We start from the raw sequence: 26,276 nt of genomic DNA on the forward strand, positions 1-26,276 counted from the left end.
TAATATCTTTGACAGGTGATATCCCTATGATAAGCTGCAAAGCTCTCATACATTGTCAAGTCATATAATGTTTGCATTTCTAAAGCACCTTTGCCATCTTTGCATTCTATCTTCAGATCTATTTTCAGGTGGCCTACTTATAACAATCCAAATCTCTGAGAGGCTTTGAACAGTCAACGTGCCACAAAAAATCCATTCCTCTCCATGAGGTGCATGACAGATGACATTTGGCCCTGGACACACAGCATATTCAAGGTTCAGTAGTTTGTGGACTATTGGAAGAAGATACGGTTGCTTAATCCCATTAGAGTGCTAGGAATCTCACATCTCTAAGGCCATGTTTTCAACAAGAACCAGAGTCCATTTTTAGAAAATTTCCCACTGCTGCTGACACTGATACATCTCCATTGCCAATATCAGCGATACTGGAGCAGATGGCCTGACAAAGCCTTTAACATTAGCTGTCTAGAGTAGGATTTGGAAGGTGTTAACATGGGTTAACTAACTGCCTACTGTAGCCATAGCAAGGTACCTTTAACACTATTAAACTAGAAGAATTACAGCCAATACTAGGCTCTTAACTTGTTAACTAACACACCTTCCAAAATCTAGTTTGGACAAGGCCACTGTGTGTCAATTAGATTTGTATTTAGCAGTGTTATGGCATGTTGTTAACAACAGTGGTGAAAGTCAATATATTGTATATACTGGGCATCCTACTGTTGCTAGTACTTGATGAAATGGTATTAACAATGGAGGGAAATGTTTAGAACCATGATGTCAAACTAGCCACGCTCAACTGGCCAAATAGCCACATTGTTCAAGTCAACTAGCCATTCAACTGGCCAGATAGCCACATGTGGCTAGTGGCTATTGTGTTGGACACCACAGATGTAGAAACTTTCCCTCATACAGTCAGAATTTAAGATTTAGGGTGTCATCTTTTTAGCTCAATAAGATCAAGAAGTATTAAACCTTAAAATCACATTAATATATATATATATATATATATATATATATATATATATATATATATATATATATATATATATATAAAATGCATGTTTTCTAAGACATGTTTTCTAAAATGGTGTCCTTGGCCTCTGTTTGTCAGAGGCTGGAGAGGGATGGCAGGAGACAAATCGCTTGATCATTGTCTTCGGTCCACCCTCTCTGGGGCACCTGGTGCTGGCCACTGTTGGCAGACAGGATACTGGGCTAGATGGACCTTTGGTCTGACCCAGTACGGCCGTTCTTATGTAAGGCAGTTGGATTCATGGGATTAAAATAGCTTGTTTTTATAGGAGGAGAAGAGGAAAAATAATATACCAAAATGTTTAAACCTCAATTTTAAGATAGCATAACTGTAAAATATGTGGCTTTTTAAAAACTACAACAGTGGTATGTAGAATGTAGTATAAAGGCTTTACTTTGCTAATTAATTATGCAAGTCATCTCAAAACAAGAGCCATTAACACCATCCTACCAACACACACTTTACTGTATAGGAATATGGGAAACACAACAATTATGAATAAGGCTTTTTGAACATCCAGCTGTTGAGATGATGTTTATAGATAAGCCTAGCTTCACACATCTTTATTTTGTTACATTTGTAACATTATTATGGGCTATACTGTGGCATTTTGCCATGGTAGTAGGTTGTGTGATGCAGCTCCAGGAGTTGTTTAGTACTTTAGGAAGCAAAATCTCTTTGGGTGCTCCCCATTCTGCAGGGGGGGAGGGGATGGGGGAAAACATGTGTTACATGTTTCCTAGGATTGGTACAACTTATTCCTCAACTGGGTGTGTTGGTACAGATGAGTAATAGGGTCATGTTCCCAGCTTCTCTCCACTCCTCTTTGGAACAATTTGCATCCCATGAGGTGCAGAGATTATTCCTTGTACAGAGCCTGAAACAGCAGGTGAAAATGTACACCTTCCTTGCAGACATGTACTAGTCTCAGGGACCATTTGATCCTATAGCTTAGCTGTAATAGAAATGTGTTTGAAACCCAAACTATAGCATTTGTTGTTGCAAATGCTACCTGTAAAATAAATAAGATAGAATGCAGTGCTTTGGAGTCTGGATTTTTGCAGTGCAATTTTAGTAGGTGCATTTCTCTGCATAGCTGTTTAAAACTAGTTGGATTTGGTAGAATCCAGATGTCGAATATCTTTTTCTTTTTTTTCAACAAAGTTTTGAATTTTTAGTGTATAGGATCTGCTTGCATTATGTAGGTTTCAAACTGGCATGATCCAAGTTCTTGCAGTCCTGCATCAGATTTTTTTCAGTGCAAGAGAAACCAGTGCCTTGTAAAATTCAGGGATTAGAGGGCAAAAACTACCCGGATCTCAGTGAACCTAGGATTTGAATCTGGGGTTTTGGACCTGACATATTCTGTCAGCAAGGCAGCTGGATATTTTTGATGGAACCAGAGGCAGCTACAGTTATGTATTCAGGCAGTGCAATTTGGGCAGTTGGTACCACAATCTGGCAGCATTCTTCTAGAGCCAGGTGTTGGTTTGGGGGTTTTGTGGTAGTTGGGTGCCACTGTGCCAAACTATAGTTTGTTGGTGCAGGAGAACCCAGACCTTTTTAAGAGGGTAAAATATGGGGCTTTATGGCCAACATTTTGCTGGGCTACAGCAAGCGGCTGTGAGGGAATCCAGGCTTGTGCAGAACCTCCTCCTTAAAGCGGAGGTCTCTGTATTGTTCTCTCCCCCAGCCCCCGTGTTTTTGATGGTCTAATCTGGGGGTAGGGAGCCAAACAAGCACCGTCCCCAGCCTGTGCCCTTGACACCTTGCAGCGAGGCCTCCCGCTGCGTTCTGCACGTCCAGCCTTCGTGCGCTTCGCTGGAACTGGCATGTTCCCAGCCACGGGCCCCCAGGGACTGAGGCGGCGGCACGACAGGGAAGTGGAGGCGGAGGCGGATGAGCCTGCGCGCTCCCGCCTGTACGTGTGCACGCTCCCGCCCGGCGGCTTGTCCTCTGTAGCATCCTGTGGGTGGAACATGGCCCTTCCCATCCCCTCGCACGGCTCCCGGACTAGCGGCAGCATGTGAGCAATGCGTGGGGACAGGGGGACCGCTCTGCAAATGGCCACGAGCTGGGGAGCCGAGCCGCCCTTGGGCACCGGCGCTGGCGAACCGGTAGCCAGCATGAAAAGCCTTTTGATCGCTGCAGACAGCCCCGAGAGCAGCGAGCGTGCCCAGGGCAGGAGTGAGGCGCAGCGAGCCGATCCGTCCAGATGCGCAGAAGGAGGCACTTGCCCAGCGAAAGCAGGGGAGTCTAGTGCCTGCAGAGCGCGCCCTCTGAATCTACCCCCTCTTAAAAGAGCGCCTCCTAAGGATCACCGAAGTGGCCAGAGACTAGTGTTACAGTACATAGTGCCTTGCATGAACTCCTATGGCTTGTGCATAGTAGACAATTTCCTGGGACACAAACTTGGAGACAAAGTCTTGCAAGAAGTCCAGGCTCTGCACCTGAGTGACAAATTCCAGGATGGAGCACTGGCCAGTCAAAAATCAGGCAGTACTAAGGCTGTTCGCGGGGACAAGATATTGTGGGTGGAGGGCAATGAACAAGGATGTGAACATATAGGCTACCTGCTGTCCCGAATGGATAAACTCATCATGCACGCAGATGGGAAACTTGGGAATTACAAAATTAGAGGAAGACATAAGGTTAGTAATTGTAGAGACAATGGCCTTTATTAAAGGTAATAATCCCCCCCCCCCCCCAGGTTTCTAGTCTGCGTTAAATGCACACAAAATCTTACAGTAAGAATTTTAGCAAGTCCTAGGCACTCGGCGTGTTGTGAGTGGACTTCGTTAAACGAGTCAGTCGTTAAATGTTCCGCCACCTAATCTAATTGCTTTTAATTAGAATACATTTTTATAAACGAACAGAGATTAAAAACTTTACAGGTAACATATATGGTATCATCTTTGATAATCGGAGGGGGATGTGAAAATCTGATAATGAAGTGGTTATGATAGCTAAAAGATTGCTGTTTTTTTAAAAGTGAAGATTAAAGCTCAGTGTGTCAGATTGGAAGTTAACACAGCATGTGATGAATTCAGAAACTGACAGCATCTCGTGCACTTCATGCTACAATGCAAAATAAACCAACGAACTCTTTCCCGTAAATAACTGGGGAAAGGGCAGAAGACTAGGTTCTTATACAAACTTTTTAAAAAATCAATTCAATTTTTCTAACAACCCCCCCCCCCCCCCCGCGCAGTTGTTGGAACTGGCATTGCTATTATTTCAGGGGACAGTTTAAATGACGGACAGTCACTTTAAAGCGAGAAATGAATGGGATCTTTAGTTTAAGCGCCTCATTGAACCATAGAAGAGTGTTTATCGAAGGAGATACTTTTTAAACTGATTCGGGAAGGAGGGCGCCTGTCACCAAATGAATGAAACATAGGGCAAAATTGTTTTCAAATAACTTTAAATCCCCTCCGGGTGGCTTGTGTGCAAAGACGTATGAGGTCAGGGGCGTCCCCACCTGGAAAAAATGACTCTTTCTCCGGCCTGCATTATTGAGTTAAGATAATTGTCACGAGCAGTTCGATTAGCACTTAATCTTTCAGCACCGTTTGTTTACATTGCCTTGTAGTATGTGACCGTAGTAGCTGTGTACATGTTGAGGGAGAATTCCTCAATGGCGGAGACCACGCCCCCGAAGGGCTGTGGGCGGGGCCTTCCAAACCACAAGAGACACTGCCTTCAGGTTCGTGGAAATCCCCTACGCCCCTCCATTCGATTCCAATTGTGGAACCTTTGAAGGGCTGAGCTCAGTGTAGTTCAGTGTGGGGGGCTGGCCGTGCTGAGGGAGACCACACCCACTCGGCTCCTGATTGGCTAGGTATGCGCCGACCGGGCTTGCAGTGGGGAAGGGGAGAGCGTGTCCCTGCCCTGGGACTGGGCTCCACCTACGTGCTGATCGCTGCTGAGTAAGAACACATTCTGCACGTAGCAGACGTATTAATCAGAAAGGGGCCAGCTGCTGCCTTGGTAAATAAATCGAAAGGGGTTTGTACTTTGCAGGACTCATCAGCTCTAAAAAAGGGGGAGTGATTACAGCCACTAAGGGGGAGTTCACACACTTTGATCACATACAGCAGATAAAAAAGAGCTTCAGAATCAGTAGCCCTCTGGTTTCAGCATTTCTTATCTGGCAGCAAAGGTGCGGCTGCGGAGTGGGGGAGTCAGTAAGTGCACTCACCGTGCATTTAATTATCTAGTCTAGTAATCCAAACTCTGGGTGGAACTGGAAACCTGGATTGAGGAGACATTGCAGCAGCAAACGTTCCCACACGGCTCTCGCTGCTAACCTTGCGTTCCTTGCTTCGTCAATTAAAAAGTACATGCGGGTTGACTCAAAGTATTAGAGCGATTGCTCATCTCCTGCTCTGCTCAGCACCGGTTTGGTGCACATTTGGCTTAACGCTGAAAGAGAAAGAGACCCGATCAAGATGCCTCTTGGACCTATAATGAGATTAGATCTAGAGAAAATAGCCCTCGACTACATTGTGCCCTGCTTGCATGACATCGGCTTTTGCTACTTGGACCATTTTCTGGGCGAGGTTGTAGGAGACTGTGTGCTGGAGCGCGTGAAACAGATGCACTACAACGGGGAGCTGCAGGATGGTCAGCTAGCCGGCCAGAGCAATGGCATTTCCAAAAGACATTTGCGAGGAGACCAGATAAAGTGGATCGGAGGCACCGAGGAAGGATGTGAGGCCATCAACTTTCTCTTGTCGTTGATAGACAGGTTGGTGATGTATTGTGGAAGTAGACTGGGAAAATACTATGTCAAGGAAAGGTCCAAGGTAAGAGAGCGATCAAAATCGCTGCTTGAATTTGTAATAGACACTGGCGTTGTGCTTGGTCCTAAATATTTAGTGTTTGTATGTTCTAATGTTAACACTGAGTTATAATCTAACAATAGTACTTTGCACTTCTAAATTCCTGACCTGTAGAGAATATTGCTCCCGGAACCTCCAATAGTAAGTTTTCTTACTATCCACCAGTTTCAAGTGCAGATTACTGCATGCAAAAAGGCTCCGAGGGGTACCCTGTAACTTTAAAAAACAAAGAGTACTCCTATGCCACTTTAGAGATTAACAAAAATATCGTGAGCTTCCGTGGGCGAGACCCACTTCAGACGAGTACAGCAAAAGGGAGTTAACGCTGGATATTTGTCCTTTTGGAGCACAGTGCATGTGTTAGCTGCCAGATCTGAAAGTACAGTAAGTTGTTTATAAACAGTTCCTGTCATGCTTGATAAGGATCTATCATGTACACCAGAGACTTAATACAGCACCGATAAAGCTATAGAAGCATTTTCATGTTTAGTTGTCAAGGGGAGGAATGAATATGTATGTTGAACAAGAAACTTTGTGAAGTACGTGATATGAATTGACTGTCTCCTCAAGTTACTCTCTTCTCCATAGGGAGTCTGCTTGGTCACTGCAGTAATAATGTTGATTGCTAGGCAGGTGTCTGGTGGCTCATTATGTCTAAAATGTGATAAATTTAACCCCTAATTTATGCCCATAGATACTAGCAGAGGCCACAGCTGAGTAAATAAGCAAATTCGCATGGCAATTAGTTTTTAATCTAATTTTCTAGTGAGGGGAGCCCAAAGCTTGAGTCCTAGCTTGAATGTTTTCTGAGATTTGATGCTTTATTTGCTTACAACCTCTGCCCACCAATGCCTTTCTTATAGTCCTAAGCACAGCTGGCATAATGCACTGACAAACTGATCACAGCAGAGTAGCCATCTCTAATAAGGGCTCTCTTTGCCCCCCCTCTCCTTCCCCCCAACTTTCAAAGATGTTTTGAAGTAAATAGGGAAAGCTATCAGAAGGCGGCGAGGGGTGATCTACATTTACTTGTGCACGTACTCATTTCAGATATGTTTATTTGGCGGGTTACTACACTATCAGGTGGCTGAAGTGTTTCACTCCAACTAGTTTCAGTTCAGTAGTCAGGTATCAACTGGTTATAGAGGGATATGATGACTGATGGAACCATTAAGTGTCGCCATTAGAAATGGTGTGAAGCATGAAAAGAAAGATCCTATGCTTAAGTGTTGGTATCTTTCTGTGAAAAGAAAGGCACATGTTGCCACTTCCAATTCCAGGCACCGGTAGAATTTGAATAGCATATATGCTGTTCACACAGAATGGGCTAACTTGGTTTCTCTTCACTGTTTCACCTGTATAGAATTAACTTTGTTCATTTGTATTGATTGTTGAAAACTTCCTTGTCTATTGCCTGCAAATTATCTAAGATATTCAACTTCTCATTTTTTGTACATTTAGCATCTCAGTGGTAGGTATGTTGGAGGACTTATGGCATGAAGTTGTACAATTCTTAAAACATCAGAGATGAAAGTCTGAAAACTTAGAAACTTGGGTCATCTGAAGAAGTGGGCTGTGCCCATGAAAGCTCATGATACCATCGACATGTTTTGTTAGTCTGTACACGTACCGAATAAACTTAAACAAAAACTGGTCTGGTAGCACTTTATAGACTAACTTGGCTACCCCCTGAAGCTTAGGACAAGTAGATATTCAAAGTTATCCCAGTGGATTTCTCTTGAGGCATTGGGGAAAGGAGGTGGAGTGGGACAAGGAGATGACTGGAGGACTGAATGCAACTAATGCCTAACAACGTGTGGGTATATTGTGTTTATATAAAAAAAAAAAGTAAAAAATTCCAAGACATTTCTCTCCACATTATCTTAAATGGCAGAGTGTATGTGTGGGTAGAGGTGTTGAAATTTCTCAGCAGGGAAGGAGTGGGAATAATATAGTGAGGTTACCTCCTCTTTTTTCTTAAACAACCTTGAAATCTTAAAAATTGAAACATACATCGTTTTTGCTCAATTTTAAAAAATTGTCCCATCAAGTGGAAGAGGTTGGATTTGAAGAGGACTCAATTTAAATGAAGAGGCGTGGAGGAGAAGGAATGCTTTCTGTGTGAGATGGGGATGAGTGATCTGTCTCTGTGCTGACAATTTAGGACAGAGATGGGAAGTCTTTTTTGGATTGGGGGCTGCTGACCAACAGAAAAATCAGTTGGCAGCCACACACAAGCAAGAAGCAAAGACAAACAAAAAAACCCTTACTGACGTGGCCCCCTGCTGAGGAGGAGAGACACTCCCCATATTCCCCTCATATGCCAGAGCCTGGGCATAGCACATCTTTTTGTGCTCCAGCCCTGTGGAGGGTGGCTGTGGGGAGCCTCGGCTGGATCCAGGCAAGACGGGGGCCGCATCTGGCCCCGGGCCATATGTTCCCCATCGTGATTTAGGTATTCTCCCTGAGTGGATGCTGCTTGCCTGAGTAATGCTATAAGTGAGGCACTTCATTCTTTGGCCGCTAGGGGAAGAAAGAGGGGATTTTGTGCTACAGCTAGAGCCAGACATGAAGGGGGATGACTATATAATTTTTACCCAGTTGCAAACAGAAATTCACACTTGTATGGTCAGGGCAAATTCTTCTAGGACTTTACTGTGGGTAGTAAAAAAATTTAAATAACCAAGCTGTGGTGTTCCCACAGCCCTCAGTGTTTGTGAATCATACATGTTGTTGCTACTTATGTATAACAAGTAATAGCTGACTTTCATATAGTATCCTCCAGAGAACTCAACCCACTTTACAAATATTCTGGCATCTATTTGTATACATAGGTCTCTTCAGCTGTGAACATTTTGAGGTAGAAGGTGTTACACTTCAAAACAGATTTTTCACACCCCTAAGACATACCCAGTAGTTCAGGACCATGAGGAAATAATGTGCTTTCTGCTGTAAAGTACAGAGAGCATTTCAATAGGAAATCAACAAGAACAGATGGGCTAACATCCCTATTATCAAAAAAAGTCCCATGGAATTTTTGAGGATCACAAATAGTAGTTCTACATCTCCACTGAAAGATGGCAGGTTCAGCAAGACAGTGCCCTCTTGCGCTATACACCATTGTTGCCTCAGAGGGAAAGATTTTTTCCCCCTTTTGAATCACCATAATAGCTATCACAGCTTCCTGCACTGTTTCTTGGAGTATTCCTATCCAAGATCAGTCCCATCTGGCTAGTCTTGTGAGATCTGGTGAACTCAGACAACAATTATAATTATTTTAAATCTAGCTATGTTTTGACTATATACCACATTGTATCCTTTTTAAAGCATGCTTTGAGTTTTTGATGCTCAAAACTTTCAATAGCCTAGGCTTGAGGTATTTTATCAAGAGTTTAAGCATTTTTCAGTTTGACACATTGTTATAATTACTCTTTTAGGAAAACTGGTCTTTTGTTAGGAAAACAGGCCTTTTGTGGAACTAGGGTAGATCACGGGGTTGGAGAAGAGAGGGCAAGAAGGGAGGGTCAGAGCACAGATTTAACAATCCAGCACAATTTTTTCTAACCTAAATGTAAACCTTTAGCTTCTGATAAGTATTCTGATTGTGGAAATAAATACAGGTATCACAAGACTGATAATTATTTAGAGATCTACTCCTTAAACTTTACATTGGTAAAGTTGTAGCCTAGTCAATTAAATTTGTCTTAAGTATCCCTGGAAAGGAATTGTATAGGTTATAGGTGTGTCTACATTTAAACTGCTACAATGGCACAGATACTGTAGTGCTTCAGTGTAGGTTCTCCCATCTGCATAGGTGTGCCGTTTCCCTAAGAGGCAGTTGACCTAGTATAGTCTACGCCTGGGATTAGGTAGGAATAGCTACATCTCTTGGGATGCAGATTTTTCACATGCCTAAGACATAGCCATACTGATATAACTTCCATCAATGTAGGAACACCCCATCTATGAATGAAGTTAGCTATGTCAGTGGAAATCATCTTGGCTTACACTTGGAAACAACTTTCAGTCAGTGTCCGTGGTGTCTACACTAGAGATCTATGCTGGTATAGCTATTGTATAGTCTGCATAGTGTAGACATACTTGTGTAGGACTTGATCTATACTTACAACATAGCTGTGAAACATGGTGGTTGATGCAGCAATGTCAATGGAAGATGCTTCCCTTGACCTAGCTATTGTTACTCAGGGAGGAGGAATTTCTACAGCAATGAAAAAACTCCTTCAGTTGCTGTAGTTTGCATCTAAGTTTTGGTGCATTTGGTCAGTGTAGCTTTGGCCCCATCGCTATCCCACTGAACTCCCTGTAGTGCAGATATGGCCTTAGTTTTAGCTAAAGCTGAGAATCTAGAACCTAAGACTGCTGGTTGGAAGAAGTGGTGGGAAGCACTGTCCTGCCATGTACTCCACAGTTCAAGCCCTGGGGAAAGCTATCTTGTGATGAAGTGCTGTTCAGGTAGGAACTGGAATCTTTGTCCTATAGATAAAAATTCATTTCTGAAAACTATCCATATAGAACTGGAATGGGAAATGGGAGAAGTAAAACCTTCTGCAGGAGAAATGTTTTCAGAAAATTCCATTGCAGAACAACCAAAATTGAAGCTTTTTGTCAATAGTCTTGTAATTCTGGTGGATGAAAAATTACATTTGTCATCTACATTAAATAACCCTCCTCCCCAGCAATTTTCTTGTTTTAACATTAAAATGCAAAGTGAAACTCCTGGTCCTGGGTACAGATCTAAAGAGCAGCATATAGGCTGATGATCAAGATGCAGAGGAACACAGGATCTAGAAATACAATATGTTACAAAAGATTTTTGATACCGGCATAGCAGCGTGCCTTGCAATTAGCGTACAATGAAACGCCTGATGAATACTGCCATCCAGAAAAACCAGGCATAATTTTTTTTTCTTCTAATCAAATGCACATGTTCTGGCATAATGGTCAGGTTCAAATCTGCTCTTCTGGATGAGTGCCAAAATGCCCAATGTTCAACAAAGTCCAGAGCCATTGGAACCGTAAATACCACAGACAAGTCATTTTATGATATTAGACTGAGGAATTCAGCTTTGGCAGAGATCCTAGAGCAGTTGCCTTGGATCACTGTCAGAACTGATGTTTATATCTATGTTTGTCAAGCAAGATTAGTTAGCTAGGTTAATTATACACACGAATGAGGATATTTTTCTTGACAATCAAGCATTAAAACAATATATACTTTGTTATATTTACTCTTATTTTTGTTCTCATTCTGGTCAGTGACTTTAAACTATTTTTTTTTTATTGAAATGAGTATAGCAACAGTATCTCAGATTCCTGTTCTACCCAGCAGGACTCTGATGTTGCAGAGAGAGGGCCTTGACCCTACAAACAATTATGTATTTGAGAAACTTTGAATGCCCTTTGAAATCTGTATTTAGGCATCTAAATAATTGATCTTGTGGTTTAAAAGCCTAAGACTGCAAGTCTGGTGCACACATCACCACTATCTGATTCCAAATGTAATGTACGTGAGGCCTGATTCCAAGACCCCTGAAGTCAACAGAAAGACTCTTGTTGTCATCAGGTGGCATTGGGTCAGACTTTGGGTCAGTGAGGTTGCTATGGCTAGTTCATCTTTTTCTGGGGAAAGGAAGCTTGTAAAACGTTCCACCACACAGTGATCTTTCCTGTGGCCTTTGTCAGAGACCATCCTTACATTTTACTGTCTTAGCCCAGACAGGAAGATAGATGACCAGCTAATCCATTCAGGAATGGGAAGTATTGGTAAATACTTGAGTATTGTAAAGAACAGGGTTGTCTAACCTGAGGGGAACTCGGGGAGACTGCATATGCATTGGAGTTTGTAGGATTAGGGCTGGAGGAATTACAATTTAAGGATTAGTTTGTTTTATCTCATTGTCTGTGGCCTGAAATTCAAGTTTGTGAAAAGCTGCATTACTCCCTTGTCATTGATAGCAGTTGGTGAAACTTCTAAAGTCCAGTCATAAACTAGTAGGTTACCTTCTGATTTTTTGTTTGTTTGTTTACCATTGCCATGTTTCAAACTGGGGTAAGTTGCCTCAGTACAAGCCACCCTATGTACTGGTTCAGTGGAGGCCTCTACTAGTGTTGCTAGACTGGTATGCAACTACACCATGGCACAAATCTCCACCATAAACAAGCAGTAAGTGACTGTACCTGAAACTTCATCAAAGAGTTGCTTTTTGTGAAGGTACATAATGCTTCCTAACTGGCAGCATAGCTCTTGTGTACCAGATCGGTGGAGCTGTGGGCCTAAACTATTACAGAAGTGAGAGTACTCCTTCCTGTGGATTTACAGCGCATGACAGCATATCTCATTCCTTCTGCATCCCCAGATACTTCCTACAATTTTCTGGAAGCTCTGTGAGATTCACCTTGTGGACTTTCCTGACTCCACAGCTGTGCATTTCTCTATGGGATGAGATAATTTCCCCTTAACTGTTAATATTTGTATGTAGGGTGGCCAGATGGCTGAAAGAAAAATACCGAACTTCCCCCCCCCCCCCCCCGAAAAAAACACAGGGAAAAAAATTTGTTGAAGGGGGGGGACGACACTAAAGTTGTTGAGCAAAAAAAAGCTTCAGTTGGGGGTGTGTGTTTGTGGTCAGGAAGGGAGTGGTACTGGCCGGGAAGAGGAGGGCGCCTGGAAACAGCTAATGGGGGGGAGGAGCAGCGGCAATGGGGCTGGCCAGGAGAGATGGGGGGGGGGCAATGGGGGAAGCAGCGCTGGTCGTGGGGGGGACGGGGGTTGGGTGGAACAGGGCTGGCTGTGGGGTATTGGGGGATAGGAGGGGACCGGCTGGAAGGGGGCGGGGCTGGCTGGGAGTAAGGGTGGGTGGGAAGCACATTGCACATACCCAATATTTTCTGATTTTTTTTTTACCAGACAGAACGCGCAAATACCGGACTGTCCGGGACTGTACCGGACACCTGGCAACCCTATTTGTATGCAGTATTTTTCAGTATTTAATAACTCAATATCTATATCTTAGCATTCAGCTGCAATGAACTGAAAATGCCTGGATGTTCATTACATAGATTGAGATAGCAAAGCACGTATACTTCAAAGTAAACCTGTTTGCTTGTGTGAGGAAGTAAACAATTTACTTGGGTCTTTATTACTTTGTGGAATCAACTCTACTACATGTCATTTCCTCTCTCAGCCACCTTCCAAGTTCGTATACATGGTGGTTTGCTGATGCAGAGGGTTTCTGCATGAATTAATGCAACTAGTCCTAAAGGTTCAAATTTTACATCATGAATAAGTGAACTTAATGATGGAGATTTCATTATAAATTCTGGCAAGATTGAGGCCCTGATCTTGCAGTCAGTTTCTCCTACAGGTTTAAGCCCTTGTCCTGATCTAAATAGCATGATTACCAATCTCTGGCTAGTTCTATACTTAATGTTAGTGTAGCTATGTCAGCTGGGGGTGGGAGGTGTGAAAGCCACACCACAGAGCTGCACATGCTGCCAACCCTCCTGGAGTAGGCACAGTTATGTCTGTCAACATATTTAATGCCATTCAGGAAGTTTGTGTTCAAACACTGACAGGAAAACCCCCTGTAAAGGTAGGCTGCATGTATGCTGGGGGCCTATGCTGGCATAGCTATGCAAACATGACTCTGTGAGTGTAGGTTTTGTAGTGTAGACATGCCCAGATAAACAACCAGAACTGGAGTATTGCAGGTCAGGGCTCTAGCAGAGCTATGGGAAAGTCCTGATGGGCAAAAGCTGACACTTTTTTCAGTTGTTTTAGCTTAGCTGAGCTAGAAAACACAATTGAAAAGCTCTGTTAGGTGCAGTTATAACATAAAGGCTGTGCTAGCTGGTTGCACGATAGTCTACATTTCCCTGAAGAACACAAGATGTCCAGCTGAAGCAAACATGCTAGCCTGGGGTGAGCAATAATTTTTTACCGGGGCCCACTTCAAAAAGGGCATTTTTTGCCTGTGCTGCACTGTAAGAGGCGTGACCTCAAATGGAAGGAGCGGGGCCAGATGCTTCCGGGCTTCCCCACCTCCAGGTCAGTCAGTGTCTGGGGGCGGGAGGAGGGGAGGTGCACAAAGCCTCCTCCTGCCCTATCAGGAGCGCATGGCGCTTCTAAGCGTGCATGCTCCTTGCAGGGCAGGGCGGAGGAAACTTGGTGTGCTCCCCTTGCCACAAAGCCAATCAGGGCTTGGGGATGGGGAAGCGCACAAAGTCTCCTCTCAGCCTGCTAAGAGCGTGCGGTGCTTCAAAGTGCCGCGTGCTCCTGGCAGGGCAGAGGAATATCCCTTAATTGGCCTGGGGACGGGAGAGCAGCAGGGCCTCCATGGGCTGGATCAACCCACTTGGTGGGCCGAATCCAGCCCGTGAAGGCCCTTTTGCCCACCTCTGTGCTAGCCTGTATCATCATATCTCACCCATGGTAAGCTAACTTGCCTGAGTTAATACAAATGAAGAACAGTTTTTGCCCATCAAGTGAGGATCTCTTTGGAGAGTCTTCACAGTGCCTGAGCGCACACAAAAATTCTAGTCCTAGTCACTCCTCACTGCTGTGAAATAAATTCCCAAAATGGGGGCAGGATGAGGGAGAAGGGGAACATGGCCACACAATCCAAACATGGATATGTGGCAGTTCTGTTAAGTCAGTGTTTGCAAAGCAGAAAAGGACATAATTGGTAGGCACAGATTTTTATTATACATTTTAATAGGGGTCTTCTGAACAATAGACACAATTTTTTGAAGATATGTTGTCCATGCTTTTGACTTGATTTTTCCCTTTTCCACTCCATAATAGGCAGTGGCAAATTACCAGTTGAATGCTTCCTGCTCTGCCGTGACTCTCCTATTACAGTAGACAGGCTGTGAGAATAAGCAATTCAGTAAGGGAACTCTGCAATAACAGTTACCAGCTTTAAATTCCTGGAAAGAGGTGTGTATGTTCCAACAAGAGTGAGTGTCACAGACCTGGCTCCTATTTAGCAGGATCATAATCCTTCTATGCTCAAGTGTGTGAAAGAGATTAAAAGAGGAGCCTGGTCTTTAGAAAAGTTTCGAAACTGCTTTCAGCACCTGTGCACGGGAGATGGTGGATGGCTCCCATGTATGGGCATGCCTTAGCAGGTTTGAGGGTGAATAATTGCTCTGTTACTACATGATATTTGTTTTATGATACCTTGGAAATGGTTTTGGTTTACACATAACCTTGCTATGTAACGTGATTTTAAATACACGTGAAAGGGAGTTGGCCAGAAGTAGCTCATCCTTTCTGTCAGCTAGAGAAACAATGAAGAAAGGGAAAAGATGAAGACAGCCCATACAAAGCAGACTACATCCTTCTATCCAAATGATTCACAGCCATGGCATTCTGTTACCAAACCATCTCTCGCTGTTCCCTCATGCAAAGCTCTATTTCCCAACCACCTTTCCCTCCAACTCCCCCTCCCCGTGTGTGAGAGGTTGTTCTTTGTAATCGTTTTCTATCTAACTGTATTCCGACAAGATTATTAAAGAAGTTTAATGATGCCAAGCAAAGCAGTTATTACAAACTAATTGTCAATTTAATAATCTTGTCAGAATGGTTCAAATCCAAAACCTGAAACTGATGTTATTGGGCACCAGAAATAGGTAACGGATAGGTGTCATGAATAGAGATGCCACCTATGTGTGGCTAGGTACCCTGACCTTGATTTTTATTTGACTAACCTACAGGAATATTGGGATAATATAAGCAAAGGGCTTGCCATAGTCCTGAAAATAAAGATTTGCTCCACATGCTTGAAATAGGAGTTAAATTAAATCTTACAAAGAAATAGGTAATGCATGCCTCTTAGTAGCAAAATTAATACTCAGAATTACATTTGTAACCAGTATAGTATATGCTGATTTGAGGGTCATGCACTAGCCCTTTTGTGTATTTTGTGTATGTTTTCATTCCTCTCGGCTGGAGTCAATAAGGATTGCTTACTTATTGGACTGGATTGGTTTTGTTTGGATTTGAATCTTTCTAAAACAAATGAATAAAATATTTTTGAAAGATTCCACCCTAATTCAACAGATTTTTGTTGTTGTTGTTGTTGGTGTTGTTTTTAAATCAATGGGACCGAAGCATGTGCTTAATTAAATACCTTGCTGAATAGGGATGATTTGCTGGGTTGGGGGCCTTAAATAAGTTATGAGGAAAATCTTTCCCTCTTTTTCCTGTCCAGTCTGTTTGTATCTACCACTTAGTGGATACAAACAGGCACCGGCAGATGGGGGAAGATACCTCTCTAGTCCGGCATTCTCTTGTCTGGCAACCTCTGGCATGATTTTAGTTAGCTGAATGTCCACTTATCATGGGTGTGGCCAAGTTTCCCATGGTCCCACTAATCCTGGCTCTCAGTGTTCTGTGCTTTTATTTAGCTCTAACGTACCCCTAAATGTCTCCTATGAGTCCAGTTAGCAGTGGAAGTGTTGGTATTGCTTCTACACAATATTGATCCTCCTGTAGTTGGGCAAATTCTCTGGTTTGGCACTATCAGGTCCTGAGGGTGCCAGACTAGAGAGTTTTAACCTATACACACTTGCATATTTTGATTGAGATTATGAAAACAAAAATCAATGGCTGCTCAACCTGGCTGGTGGTGTCTAATTTCTTACAGGCATCTTGATAGAAGTATGTTTTGAGAAGGGATTTGAAAGAAGGGTGGGGAGCAGTGGGTGAGGTTGGAGTGCTATAGTCTGTCCTAGCACCAAGGCATGTAATTCACTTTCTGACAGTTGGTAGATATAAATAGAACAGGCTCCCTGTGGCTATATTGACAATTCTGTTCTTTCCAGTATTCACTAATATATCCTTTTCCTTAATGGATTAACTTTTCATCCAGCTTCCTCTGTCTATGCCATGCCTGTGAAGCATGTACACTGCAGCTGAACTAGGCCAACAGGAAAGGTCACTGAGTGGTTAAATATTTCGCAGGCTGTGTTTTCACAGGAGGAGGAAGAAGAGGATTAGCCATGCCTGTCCTACTGGCTGGGTATAGGAACATTAAGCATTTGACAGTGATCAACATGCCACAGTGTCAAGACTGCATAATGTTAAATGGCTAAATTCATATTTAGGCTCCTGATTTAAGCAGTCAACTTAGGTCACGCTTTAAAAAAAATTAACTGATGTAACACTATTAGGATGACTAAGTGATTAGAGAAGTGGTTTTCCAGCTTTCTGTATTGGAGATCCCTTTCAGAGAATGTGAACTCTGAGTGAGATATGCTCTAGAAATTGAAAATGGCGTGTGTAATGTAACGGGGATTCAGAGATGTCAGCCCCATGGAGCTGACAGCTCACAATTCCAATGTACCCACTTTATGATCCCCTGAAGGTCAGAATACACAGTTTGAGAACAGCTGAATTGGAGAAACACTTGTTCTGTTCTTTCTCTCATTTTACTTTGTGCATTTTCAGGCCCATGGTTATTTGTTTCATTGCTTTCCTTATATAAATGTGATTATTACTAGTCACATGACAGTCTCACTGCCAGGATCAGGTCCTAACTGTGTGTGCTAAGGATTGGACAGTCGTGTTGTTCAAAAACGGTCCCTAAAAAAAATCGTGCTATTGAAAAAATGTGTTACATGGATATGTGTTAAACGAGTAATTACTGTACAAAATGGCAGGTTGAGAAGGTGCTTGCCCCAAAGTGTTTAGCTTTTAAGGGTATGTTAATGCAGCATTTTGGAGCCTGGGGATCAAGCCCCTCAGGCCAAGTTGACTGACTTGGGGTAGCAGGGCTCAGATTATCCCTGATTGCTTTGCTTTGTAGTTCCATCTTGAGATGGAGTTTGGCTCTGAAGCCTAGGAGGGGTGGTGGGCTGTCTACTATCTACAGCTCTCTTTAGAATACTAGCTGAGCCCCACTAGTTTGAATCTCTTGATCTGGGGTAGGAGGCTTCCTGCCACAGTCCCCAAAATGTTAGACATATCCTTCGGCAGGACAGTCCACAGTAGGCCCAGCTCACCAGCCCCAACCCACACAGCCCTAAGTTACAGGCCGGAGCTCCTCTAACTGACCCGCTGGAGCAGTCCCTGTCTTCAACGGGCCCAACCCAGCCTCTCTACCGCAGATAGAAACTGCTCCAACTGGCTGACCGGAGCAACCTTTGTCTGTGGAGGAGGGTGGGGGTTCCAGCCTGGTCAGGCAGGAGTGCCTCCCCCCACCCTCTCTTAATCAACTGAGCAATTAAATGGGATTTTACATCCCTAATAGGTAGTCTTGAAGCCCTGATCCTGCAGGTGTAGATTTCTGAACCTGTACAGAGCCCCACTAAAATTTGGAAAGCTCCCGCAAGCCAGTTACAGCAAGCTGTAAATGGAGCCATCGTGTAAGTCTGCTCAATTGCTCTACCTTCTGGATAAACAGTTTAGCTAGCGTGAGTGGCCTGCAGAATTTGTACATACGCTGCTGTTGTCCCACCTAGTAAATTACCAAATCTTTTGTTTTCTAGTTTAGATAATGCAGCCAGAATTCATGGACTAGCTGTCATTCCTGTCCTATGGGAATCAGGCACTCAAATGTTAAATTGTGGACTCTGAAACTGGCTTTCACTGTGATTTTGGGCAGCCATTTAACTTCTCTGGGCCCTGATAAAATGGTAATGGGTTAACAGTCTTTGGTGGTCATATTGATCTCCATATACAAAATGCAAAAGTACAAAGTATATGTATAGTGCTGCATGTTGAAGGTTTGTTTATTTGCACTGGATTTCTCATGACGGCAGGGTGTCAGTTTGTTTTATGGTTTTGGTTTTTTTCAATTAACATAGCTTTACCAGTCTAACCCTAGAGTGGCTGCAGTTATGCCAATACAGTAGAACCTCAGAGTTACAAAGCGACCAGTCAACCACATACCATATTTGGAACTGGAAGTATGCAATCAGGCAGCAGTAGAGACCCTTTCCTTCCTTCCTCCCCTCCAAAAAGCAAATACAGCACTTAAATGTAAATGACTGAAAAAATAAAGGCAAAACAGCATTTTTCTTCTGCATAGCAAAGTTTCAAAGCTGTATTCAATCAGTGCTCATTTGTGAGATCAACAGTAATGTTTTGTTCAGAGTTACAAGCATTTCAGAGTTAAGAACAATCTCCGTTCCTGAGGCATTTGTAACTCAGAGGTTCTACTGTATAGTGCCTTATAATGCAATAGCTTGTTCCCCATACTATATGGAGACAAGCTGTACTGGTACAAGTAAGTTTATGCCAGTATAACTGTGTTTATGTGAGGAAGGGCTGTACTGCTTTAACTCCAGTAGTATATACAGAAAAGGTCTTGGAGCGGACAGACTAAAATGTGTCCATTATTTAGAGTACAATGTAAATTATTTCTGAGGATAATTTATCACTGGCCCCTTCAATGGGTTTTACCCATAAATATCAGTTAACACACAACACAGTGCAGGCATGAATGTACTGCTAGCTAGTCGACTTTTAAAAATGTAAAATTAGCTTTATTCCAAATTTATGGCTGAGATAACTAGTCTAATCAACTAGCTTTTAATTTATTGGTACGGGTGTGGTAAACACTTGTCTGTCATTCATCTCTGTGTTCATGCTGCTCAGTAGTATTTGCATTGCTTCAGAAGCCACACTGGCCTTGAGAATTTTGGGAGCAAACACAGATATTTTTGGGGTTTCCTCCAAATTTTATTGTATAATTTTTAAATTCCACCAACTACTCTCTAGCTCCATACATAGAGGTTATAATTGTGGCCAAAGAGTTGGCCCTATGCTGCTTTTCTTCAGAAGCCCTGTCATAGGAGGCATGCTGGGGGCAAGAAGGAGGGGTGTCTGGGCAGAAAAGTCAGTAGCTATAAGTTCAGCACTGTGAGGGATACTGATCCAGAATGAGATGCAGGGGCAGCTGCCGTAAGTTGGCTTAGCCCAGGTTCCCCTCAGCAGCATTGAATTGAGGTAGTGGGAAAACTGGCTTATTTATGCATACAAATATGTCACATTGGAAGTGCAGCAGGCTACATTACTATCTCCCACAGCGTCCACAAGTCAAAAAGGGATATAGCGCTCGATCTTGCAGCTGTAACACAGGCAAATTCCCGTTTTAAGTTTTGCTTTCATTAAGTCTAGGATGAAGTCCTATGTTAATGTTCACACAGAACTGAAAATATATGCAATTATGTTAACTGTTTCTGGGGAGGCATTACTCAGTACAGGCAGTCCCCGAGTTACGCGGATCCGACTTATGTCGGATCCGCAGTTACGAACGGGGATTTTCTCGCCCCGGAGGACTGGAGTGGCGGGACGCCTGGTCCCGCCGCCCGCCTCCTCCGGGGCAAGAAAAGCTGTTCCTCATCTCCCTGGTCTGCTGGGGGAGCCAGCAGACCAGGGAGACACGGAGCAAAGCCCGGGGCCTGTGGTAGAGCAGGTGGGGCGCTGCCGGTTGGCCCGTTGATCAGTTTCAGCAGCGGCTGAATAAGGACGCCTGGGGCAGAGCAGCTGGGGTGCTGCTGGGTTGGTCCAGTAGCGCCGTGGAGCGGCCGCGCTACTGGACCAACCCAGCAGCACCCGAGCTGCTCTGCCCCAGGCGTCCCCAAGTCAGCCGCTGCTGAAACTGACCAGCGGCTGACTACAGGACGCCCAAGGCAGCTGAATCTGGATGCCAGTTCCGACTTACATACAGATTCAACTTAAGAACAAACCTACAGTCCCTATCTTGTACGTAACCCGGGGACTGCCTGTATATCAAATTCTCTGTCAATATTTCTCTGGGTGATTAAAAACAGAATGGTAAAGATCCAAGTGGTGACTGGGCATACAAGGATCAAATATGAAAGGAACTATGAAATTATCCCCCACAATATATAAAACCACTTGATTCAAACCTTAAAGGAGATTTATTTTCTGGTTACCATGCCTTTATTCCCCATTGATAATTGAACTTAAGGGAGACTCTTCACAGATTTCCTTAATGAGCTTGCATTATGAACTTGTTTTTCTACAAGGCTAAGCTCTTGGTCACTGTCTCTCTTGTGGCTCATTAGAGTATATAAACTATTGGATGTTTGATGCTTCTGGTTGGAATAGTTGGAATAGGCTTTGTGTCTGGACAATAAAAAATGAAATTAGTATGTGAAGGGTGTGGGTTTTTTCCCCCCTCTGTTTTTGAGATCATGGGCCTGGGGGGCGGGGAGGGAAGGAGGTTTAAAGTGCAAATGAAAAAGTTCTAAAAAATCTATTTAGACCATAGTCTTTTTTTGGCATCTAACATTAATTAAAATATATAGGAAATGAAAGTGTGGGAAGGAAGGAGGGCTTTCAGTAAGATTCAGAAATGAGAAGTGCATTGACTGTATGTACTGTAAGTGTGTTTCCTTTTTTCAGCAGTTTCTCTGTGAAGTGTACTCTGGAGTAAAGTTTGTGTTAGATTGCCGATACCCTCACGCTCTGCACGTAGCACTGTCATTAAGCCATCATGTAGCTGGCCAGCAGCCAGAAAGGGGCGGGCTTCTTAAACTGAAACCGCATTTATTGATACGTTGATGCATCAAGCACGTTTACATCTGCTAATTGGAGACTAAATCTGACTCTCGTGACAAAGTAATTAATTGGCTATAGCCTCATAAATTCCAGTCTTTATGGGGATAGCATAGCTGCTCTCAACATGCAGTAAGTGAATCCGTTCGCAAACTTTACTGCCTGTGGGCACATCAGAGGAACACCAGCTGAATAAAATTTCAGCATAAAGAGAAGTTTAAATTGGAGTATAATTAAAAAAATAACTTCAGTATTGTAAAACACAATGAGCAGAGGGAATCAGAGAAATACAAACATATGGGTTAAAGAGCATGACAACACACTTCTTATATAAATGAAGGTTACCTTTTTTATAATTAGAAGAGACACGTGTTCATTGCAAGCAGAGTTACGATCCTACGATGCCATGGTTTTCCATACACCTTTGGTTTTATTTCCTTAACTTTCAAAACTTTGCTTTTTCCTGAAAATGCAGAGTTGACAAATGGTACTAATCCTTTGCAGTTGGAGATGACCACCACCAATATCAAAAGACTTATCTTGGCCTCTGTTCGTTATCCTCAGTTTTTCCAAAGCTGTCATCCTGATAGCTACCTTGAGCCTCCAGACTATCCATATCTGAACAATCTGCTGCCCAAAGCTCAATCATATGAAGAAGCAGTTCTTCACACTATGTAGGTCTTTTTTTGGTGAGGGTGGGTTTTTTTGGACCGTTATTGAAAGCTCCCTATGCCTCATTGCAAGCTCTCCAAGGAGCTTTTTTTTTTTTTTTAAAGCAACATCAGTCTATGATGTAGCTACACGAAAAAAGATTGCACATGACTTGAAAATTCACCGAGGACTTCTAGAGAAACCATGAGCACACCACTCACTGCAAGTACTCGGCATAATTCTACTTACGTGTAGATGTCATCTTGGGCAAAGCTTCATCCCTACCCTATTTCTTCATCCACCACCAGAACTACCAGGAATCGTTTCTGGATTATTGGCTGATGCTTCTTTGGAGACCTTTTCTTCTAATTAAGGAAAGAGTTTAGTATGTGGCAAGCAGAATAATAGGCAGCATTGGGGCACACAGATGGGATACTACATAGTTTAGAGTAAATAGGATTTTTTTAAGTATACCAGCAGTTTCCTGGAACTGAGAGCATTTAAAGAACCCAACACTCTTCTTGCTCCTGAACATTTCTCTCAAATGCAGCTCTGTGCATGTGGAAGCTGAACCTAGTGGTACAGCTGAAGCATCAAGGCCCAGCAAAGTGGGGTCAAGCAAAGTAAGAATATTTTTCTGTTCCTAGAACATCCAGATCTGCTCCATGTGTAGCCAAGGGAAAAGCAACTGCCAAGCCAACTAGCTAAGGTGATGTGTCGCGGACACAGAGGAAAGGGAGTTTAAATCAATGTATTTTGCATCATTTAACTGAGATGTGTTCCTGCCTAGTAGGAAAATGGTCAAAATTTGCTCCTGATGCTGGCAATCTCAGTCTTGGAGAACAGATTCACAGTCACTCCTCTGGATGGTCTCTAGCATATGCCTTTCCTCCTTACTCAGATTACCAGGGTAGCTGATAAAATAAGCCAGGATCAAGCAGAAGCAACCATGATTACTTCAATCTGGGCTAGGAGCCTGTAGTTCTTTAGATTGCCTATGTCAACTCTGGTTCCTGCTACTTCCTCTCCTGATCTTGTTCATCTAGCACCCTCACTCATGTAGGCCTTAAGTCAGTGGTCTCCAACCTTTTTACACCCCAGATCACTTTGCTTTCTCCTGAAAATGCAGAGTTGACAAAAAAAGCAAGAATCTACCCCATCCCTTCCCTGAGACCCCACCCCTTTCTTGAGGCCCCGCCCCCTCCAAACCTTTCCACAGACTATACACATTGCTAATGGAAACTCGCCATTAATTACATAATTACACCCGAGCCATTTTGCTAATGCTGCAGCTGGGAAGAACAGTTTAATTTAAATTATTAAACAAATTAAGTGTTTTAACTTTCTCATGCTAGTTTATCAAACTTCATTTTAAATTAAGTAAAATATTATATCTGACACAAAAGGTTTCAATGTTTTCTTTCTTTATTGCAGGGGTGGGGAAACATTTTTGGGTCAAGAGTCACTGACCTACAGAAAAATTAGTTGGGCACCATACAAGTGAGAAGCAAAACAACTCCTCCCACCCCCCCCAAACTCCCGCCCTACTGATGTGGCCCCCCACAATTGAAACACGTCACTCTTCTGTCACTCTAGCCCCCACGGGGTGAGGGGAACGGACAGGGAGGACGGAGGTTCAGGTCATCCTGTAGAACAGATTTACTTTTCTGGGGTTCCAGAGTTAGTGGATTTTGTTGACCCTCTTAGGCTCTAGGGTGGGAACAAAAATGAGGGTCTCAATGTGTGGAACAGGACTGCCAGCGAGTGGGATAGGGATGCAGGATGTGGGGGGCAGCAGGGGGTGAGGAGGGCAGAGTCTGGAAGGGAGTTTGGCAGCAGGAGAGGGGGTGGGGTGGGGGTATGAGAGGGATTTTGGGATGGAAGGGGGTTGGGGGGCTAATGCAGAGAAGGTGAGAATGCAGCCAAATAGCTAGTTGGGGAGGGAGGCAAAGAAGTAGGGAGTAAAGGAAAGTGCAGGTTCTGCAAAGTAAAATTGTATCCCCCTCACATCTTCCCTCTGTTCCGGCCTTGCTCCCTTTAGCCTCATGATCCCCCTCCACCCTGATACCCTTCATCGCCCCATGCCCCTCAGAGCAACCTCTGCTCTCTCCCATCTTGCCCTTCATCCTCCTTAACCCCCCCTCATACCTCCACATCTGTATGCCCCCAGCACACTCACCAGCAGGGCAGCAGCCCTGGGACTTGCAGTCTCCTGGGAGTAGCGCTGGGGCGAGGACGGAAGGGAGCAGAGTCTCTTCCCTGCCTGGCCCAGCCCTTTGCCTACAGGCAGGAGCTCTGGGGCTGGGGCAGGCAGAGCCTACGGCTGGCTCCAGCTCAGTTGGGCACAGCGGAGTGTTGGGGAAGGGGCTCCCCAACCCTGCACACAGCCCGGGGGGAGGGGGGGAACAGCACAGCATAACAGAGTCCCTGGCACACTTAGGGTCACCAGGGGGCTTCAAAAAAATACCAGACACACTTGATCTCAAATGGGGGGGGGGGGAGGGGGACCGGCCAGGAGGAGGTAGGTGTATGTGTGGCAGGGGAAACTGGCCAGCAAGAAGCAGGGCTGGCACGGGGGGGGGGGGGGCGGGGGGAGAGAACTGGCGGCTGGGAAGCAGGGCTGGTCGGGGGAGATCGGGGGTGGGGGACTGGCTAGTGGGAAGCAGGGCTGGTTGGGAGGAGGTCGGGAGGAGCGGGGCTGGCCAGGGGGGAAAGAGTGGGGGGAGAGAATCGGCTGGCAGGGAGTGGGGCTAACCCAGGCGCACACAGATCCCGGGGTGCTGCCTGTCCAGCGCAGGGCCCCGGCGAAGCACTAGCAAGTCTGGCCCTGGGTATTCCATCCCCCCTCGCATAGTTGCATACTGCCTGGCTGGAAGACACACTGACGCAGCGTGAGTGTGTCTACCACGTAGGTCGTCCGCACTTACGTACTGATACTCCTAATAATAATAAAACGTATCTAATTAGAAAATACCAGACTGTCCGGTTCAAAACCGGACACCTGGCAACCCTAAGTATGCCATATGTGCCGGCCACCCAGCCCTGGCTCTGTGCAGCAGGCTCAGCCCCACCCCCTCCAGGAGCAGGAGGTAAGAGCTGGGGGCATACGCCTCTCTTCCCCTCCCCCCGCTCTGGCATGCTGTAGCCCAGCTCGGTGGGTTGAAGCTGCGGCCAGTTGGCCAGGCGGCTGGCTATCTTTGCTCCAGCCTGGCTGGCCACAGCATTCAGCCCATGGTGGTTGTGCTATGCTTCAGCTGGGCTGGATCAAAAGAGGCAGCTTCCCAGCCAGCTGACTGCCACAATCGACTCCTAGGGGCGCCGCAATCGACCTGTTGGTGGCCACTGCCTTAAGTAAAAGTTTGTCAACTGGACCCCAAGGGATTTTACTTCTGGGCCTGGGCATTACCACCTAGCTAGGGTAATCTGGAGAATGTAGTCCTCCTTATGTTAATGAAAGAAGACAAAATCCCTTTTTCCTTTCTACCAAAGACACATTGGAATTCTTGCTCGACACCATTAGTTTAGGTCAGAGTGCAGATTTTCTGAAATGTAAATCCATGGAGCTATGTGCCTAATTCCAAGATAGTTCTCCACCCCTGCTTTTTTTCTGTTTCCTAAAGGTTATTTCCCTTTTGAGAACTGCCAGCAGGAAGCTGGGAACAATGCAGCAGATGCTTAGTTTTCAAGTAGTCACATGTCTCCCTTTGAGCCAGTAGATACCCTCATAGGAGAAGACCACACTGAGGTGAGAACTTGCTGTGTTATTCAGCACCGCCACTGAAGTGAATTGAGATTTTTGGGAGAGTAGGGCGGTTACCTTTGGAATGGACATGAGACAATCTGTTCAGGTTTTTAACAGTATTCTTCTCTCTCCTGTTCCCCACATTTATTCTCCTGTAAGGCACCATTGCATTAGACCAATATGATCAGATGAACCTATACTTATCTATGGTGATGGAGAGTTTAGACTTAGCTTTCATAAACTTCAGACTGACTAATGATAGCCATGTATATTGTATACCTGACCATTATAAATTACACAGTGGAAAACATTTGTGCACATTTGAGTGCAAAAAGAAAGTACTTAAGAAATGTCCCATCTTGCTTGTGTATCAAATAAGCCTTGATTGAAAATCACTCAGCTTTGAGCATTAGATATCAGACTATTCATTCTTATGTAAACCAGTGTGCG

At 44.2% G+C, this 26,276-nt stretch overlaps 1 protein-coding gene across 4 annotated transcripts in view; it reads left to right on the plus strand.

Annotated features, from left to right (window-relative positions):
- Positions 1-2,983: 2,983 nt before the first annotated feature.
- The window catches only part of EGLN3 (egl-9 family hypoxia inducible factor 3), a 42,310-nt gene continuing 19,017 nt past the window's right edge, over positions 2,984-26,276 (plus strand). Inside the window, exon 1 of one of the 4 annotated variants that reach the window (XM_075926946.1) lies at positions 2,984-3,687. In XM_075926946.1, the coding sequence (XP_075783061.1) occupies positions 3,070-3,687 (618 nt within the window). In that variant the 5' untranslated portion in view covers positions 2,984-3,069. Of the gene's footprint in view, positions 3,688-4,275; positions 5,845-26,276 lie in introns of those variants that run through there. The other 3 variants (XM_006117668.3, XM_075926948.1, XM_075926947.1) reach the window with 3 other exon arrangements.

Source organism: Pelodiscus sinensis, chromosome 4, assembly GCF_049634645.1.
Source record: "Pelodiscus sinensis isolate JC-2024 chromosome 4, ASM4963464v1, whole genome shotgun sequence".
NCBI lineage: Eukaryota > Metazoa > Chordata > Testudines > Trionychidae > Pelodiscus > Pelodiscus sinensis.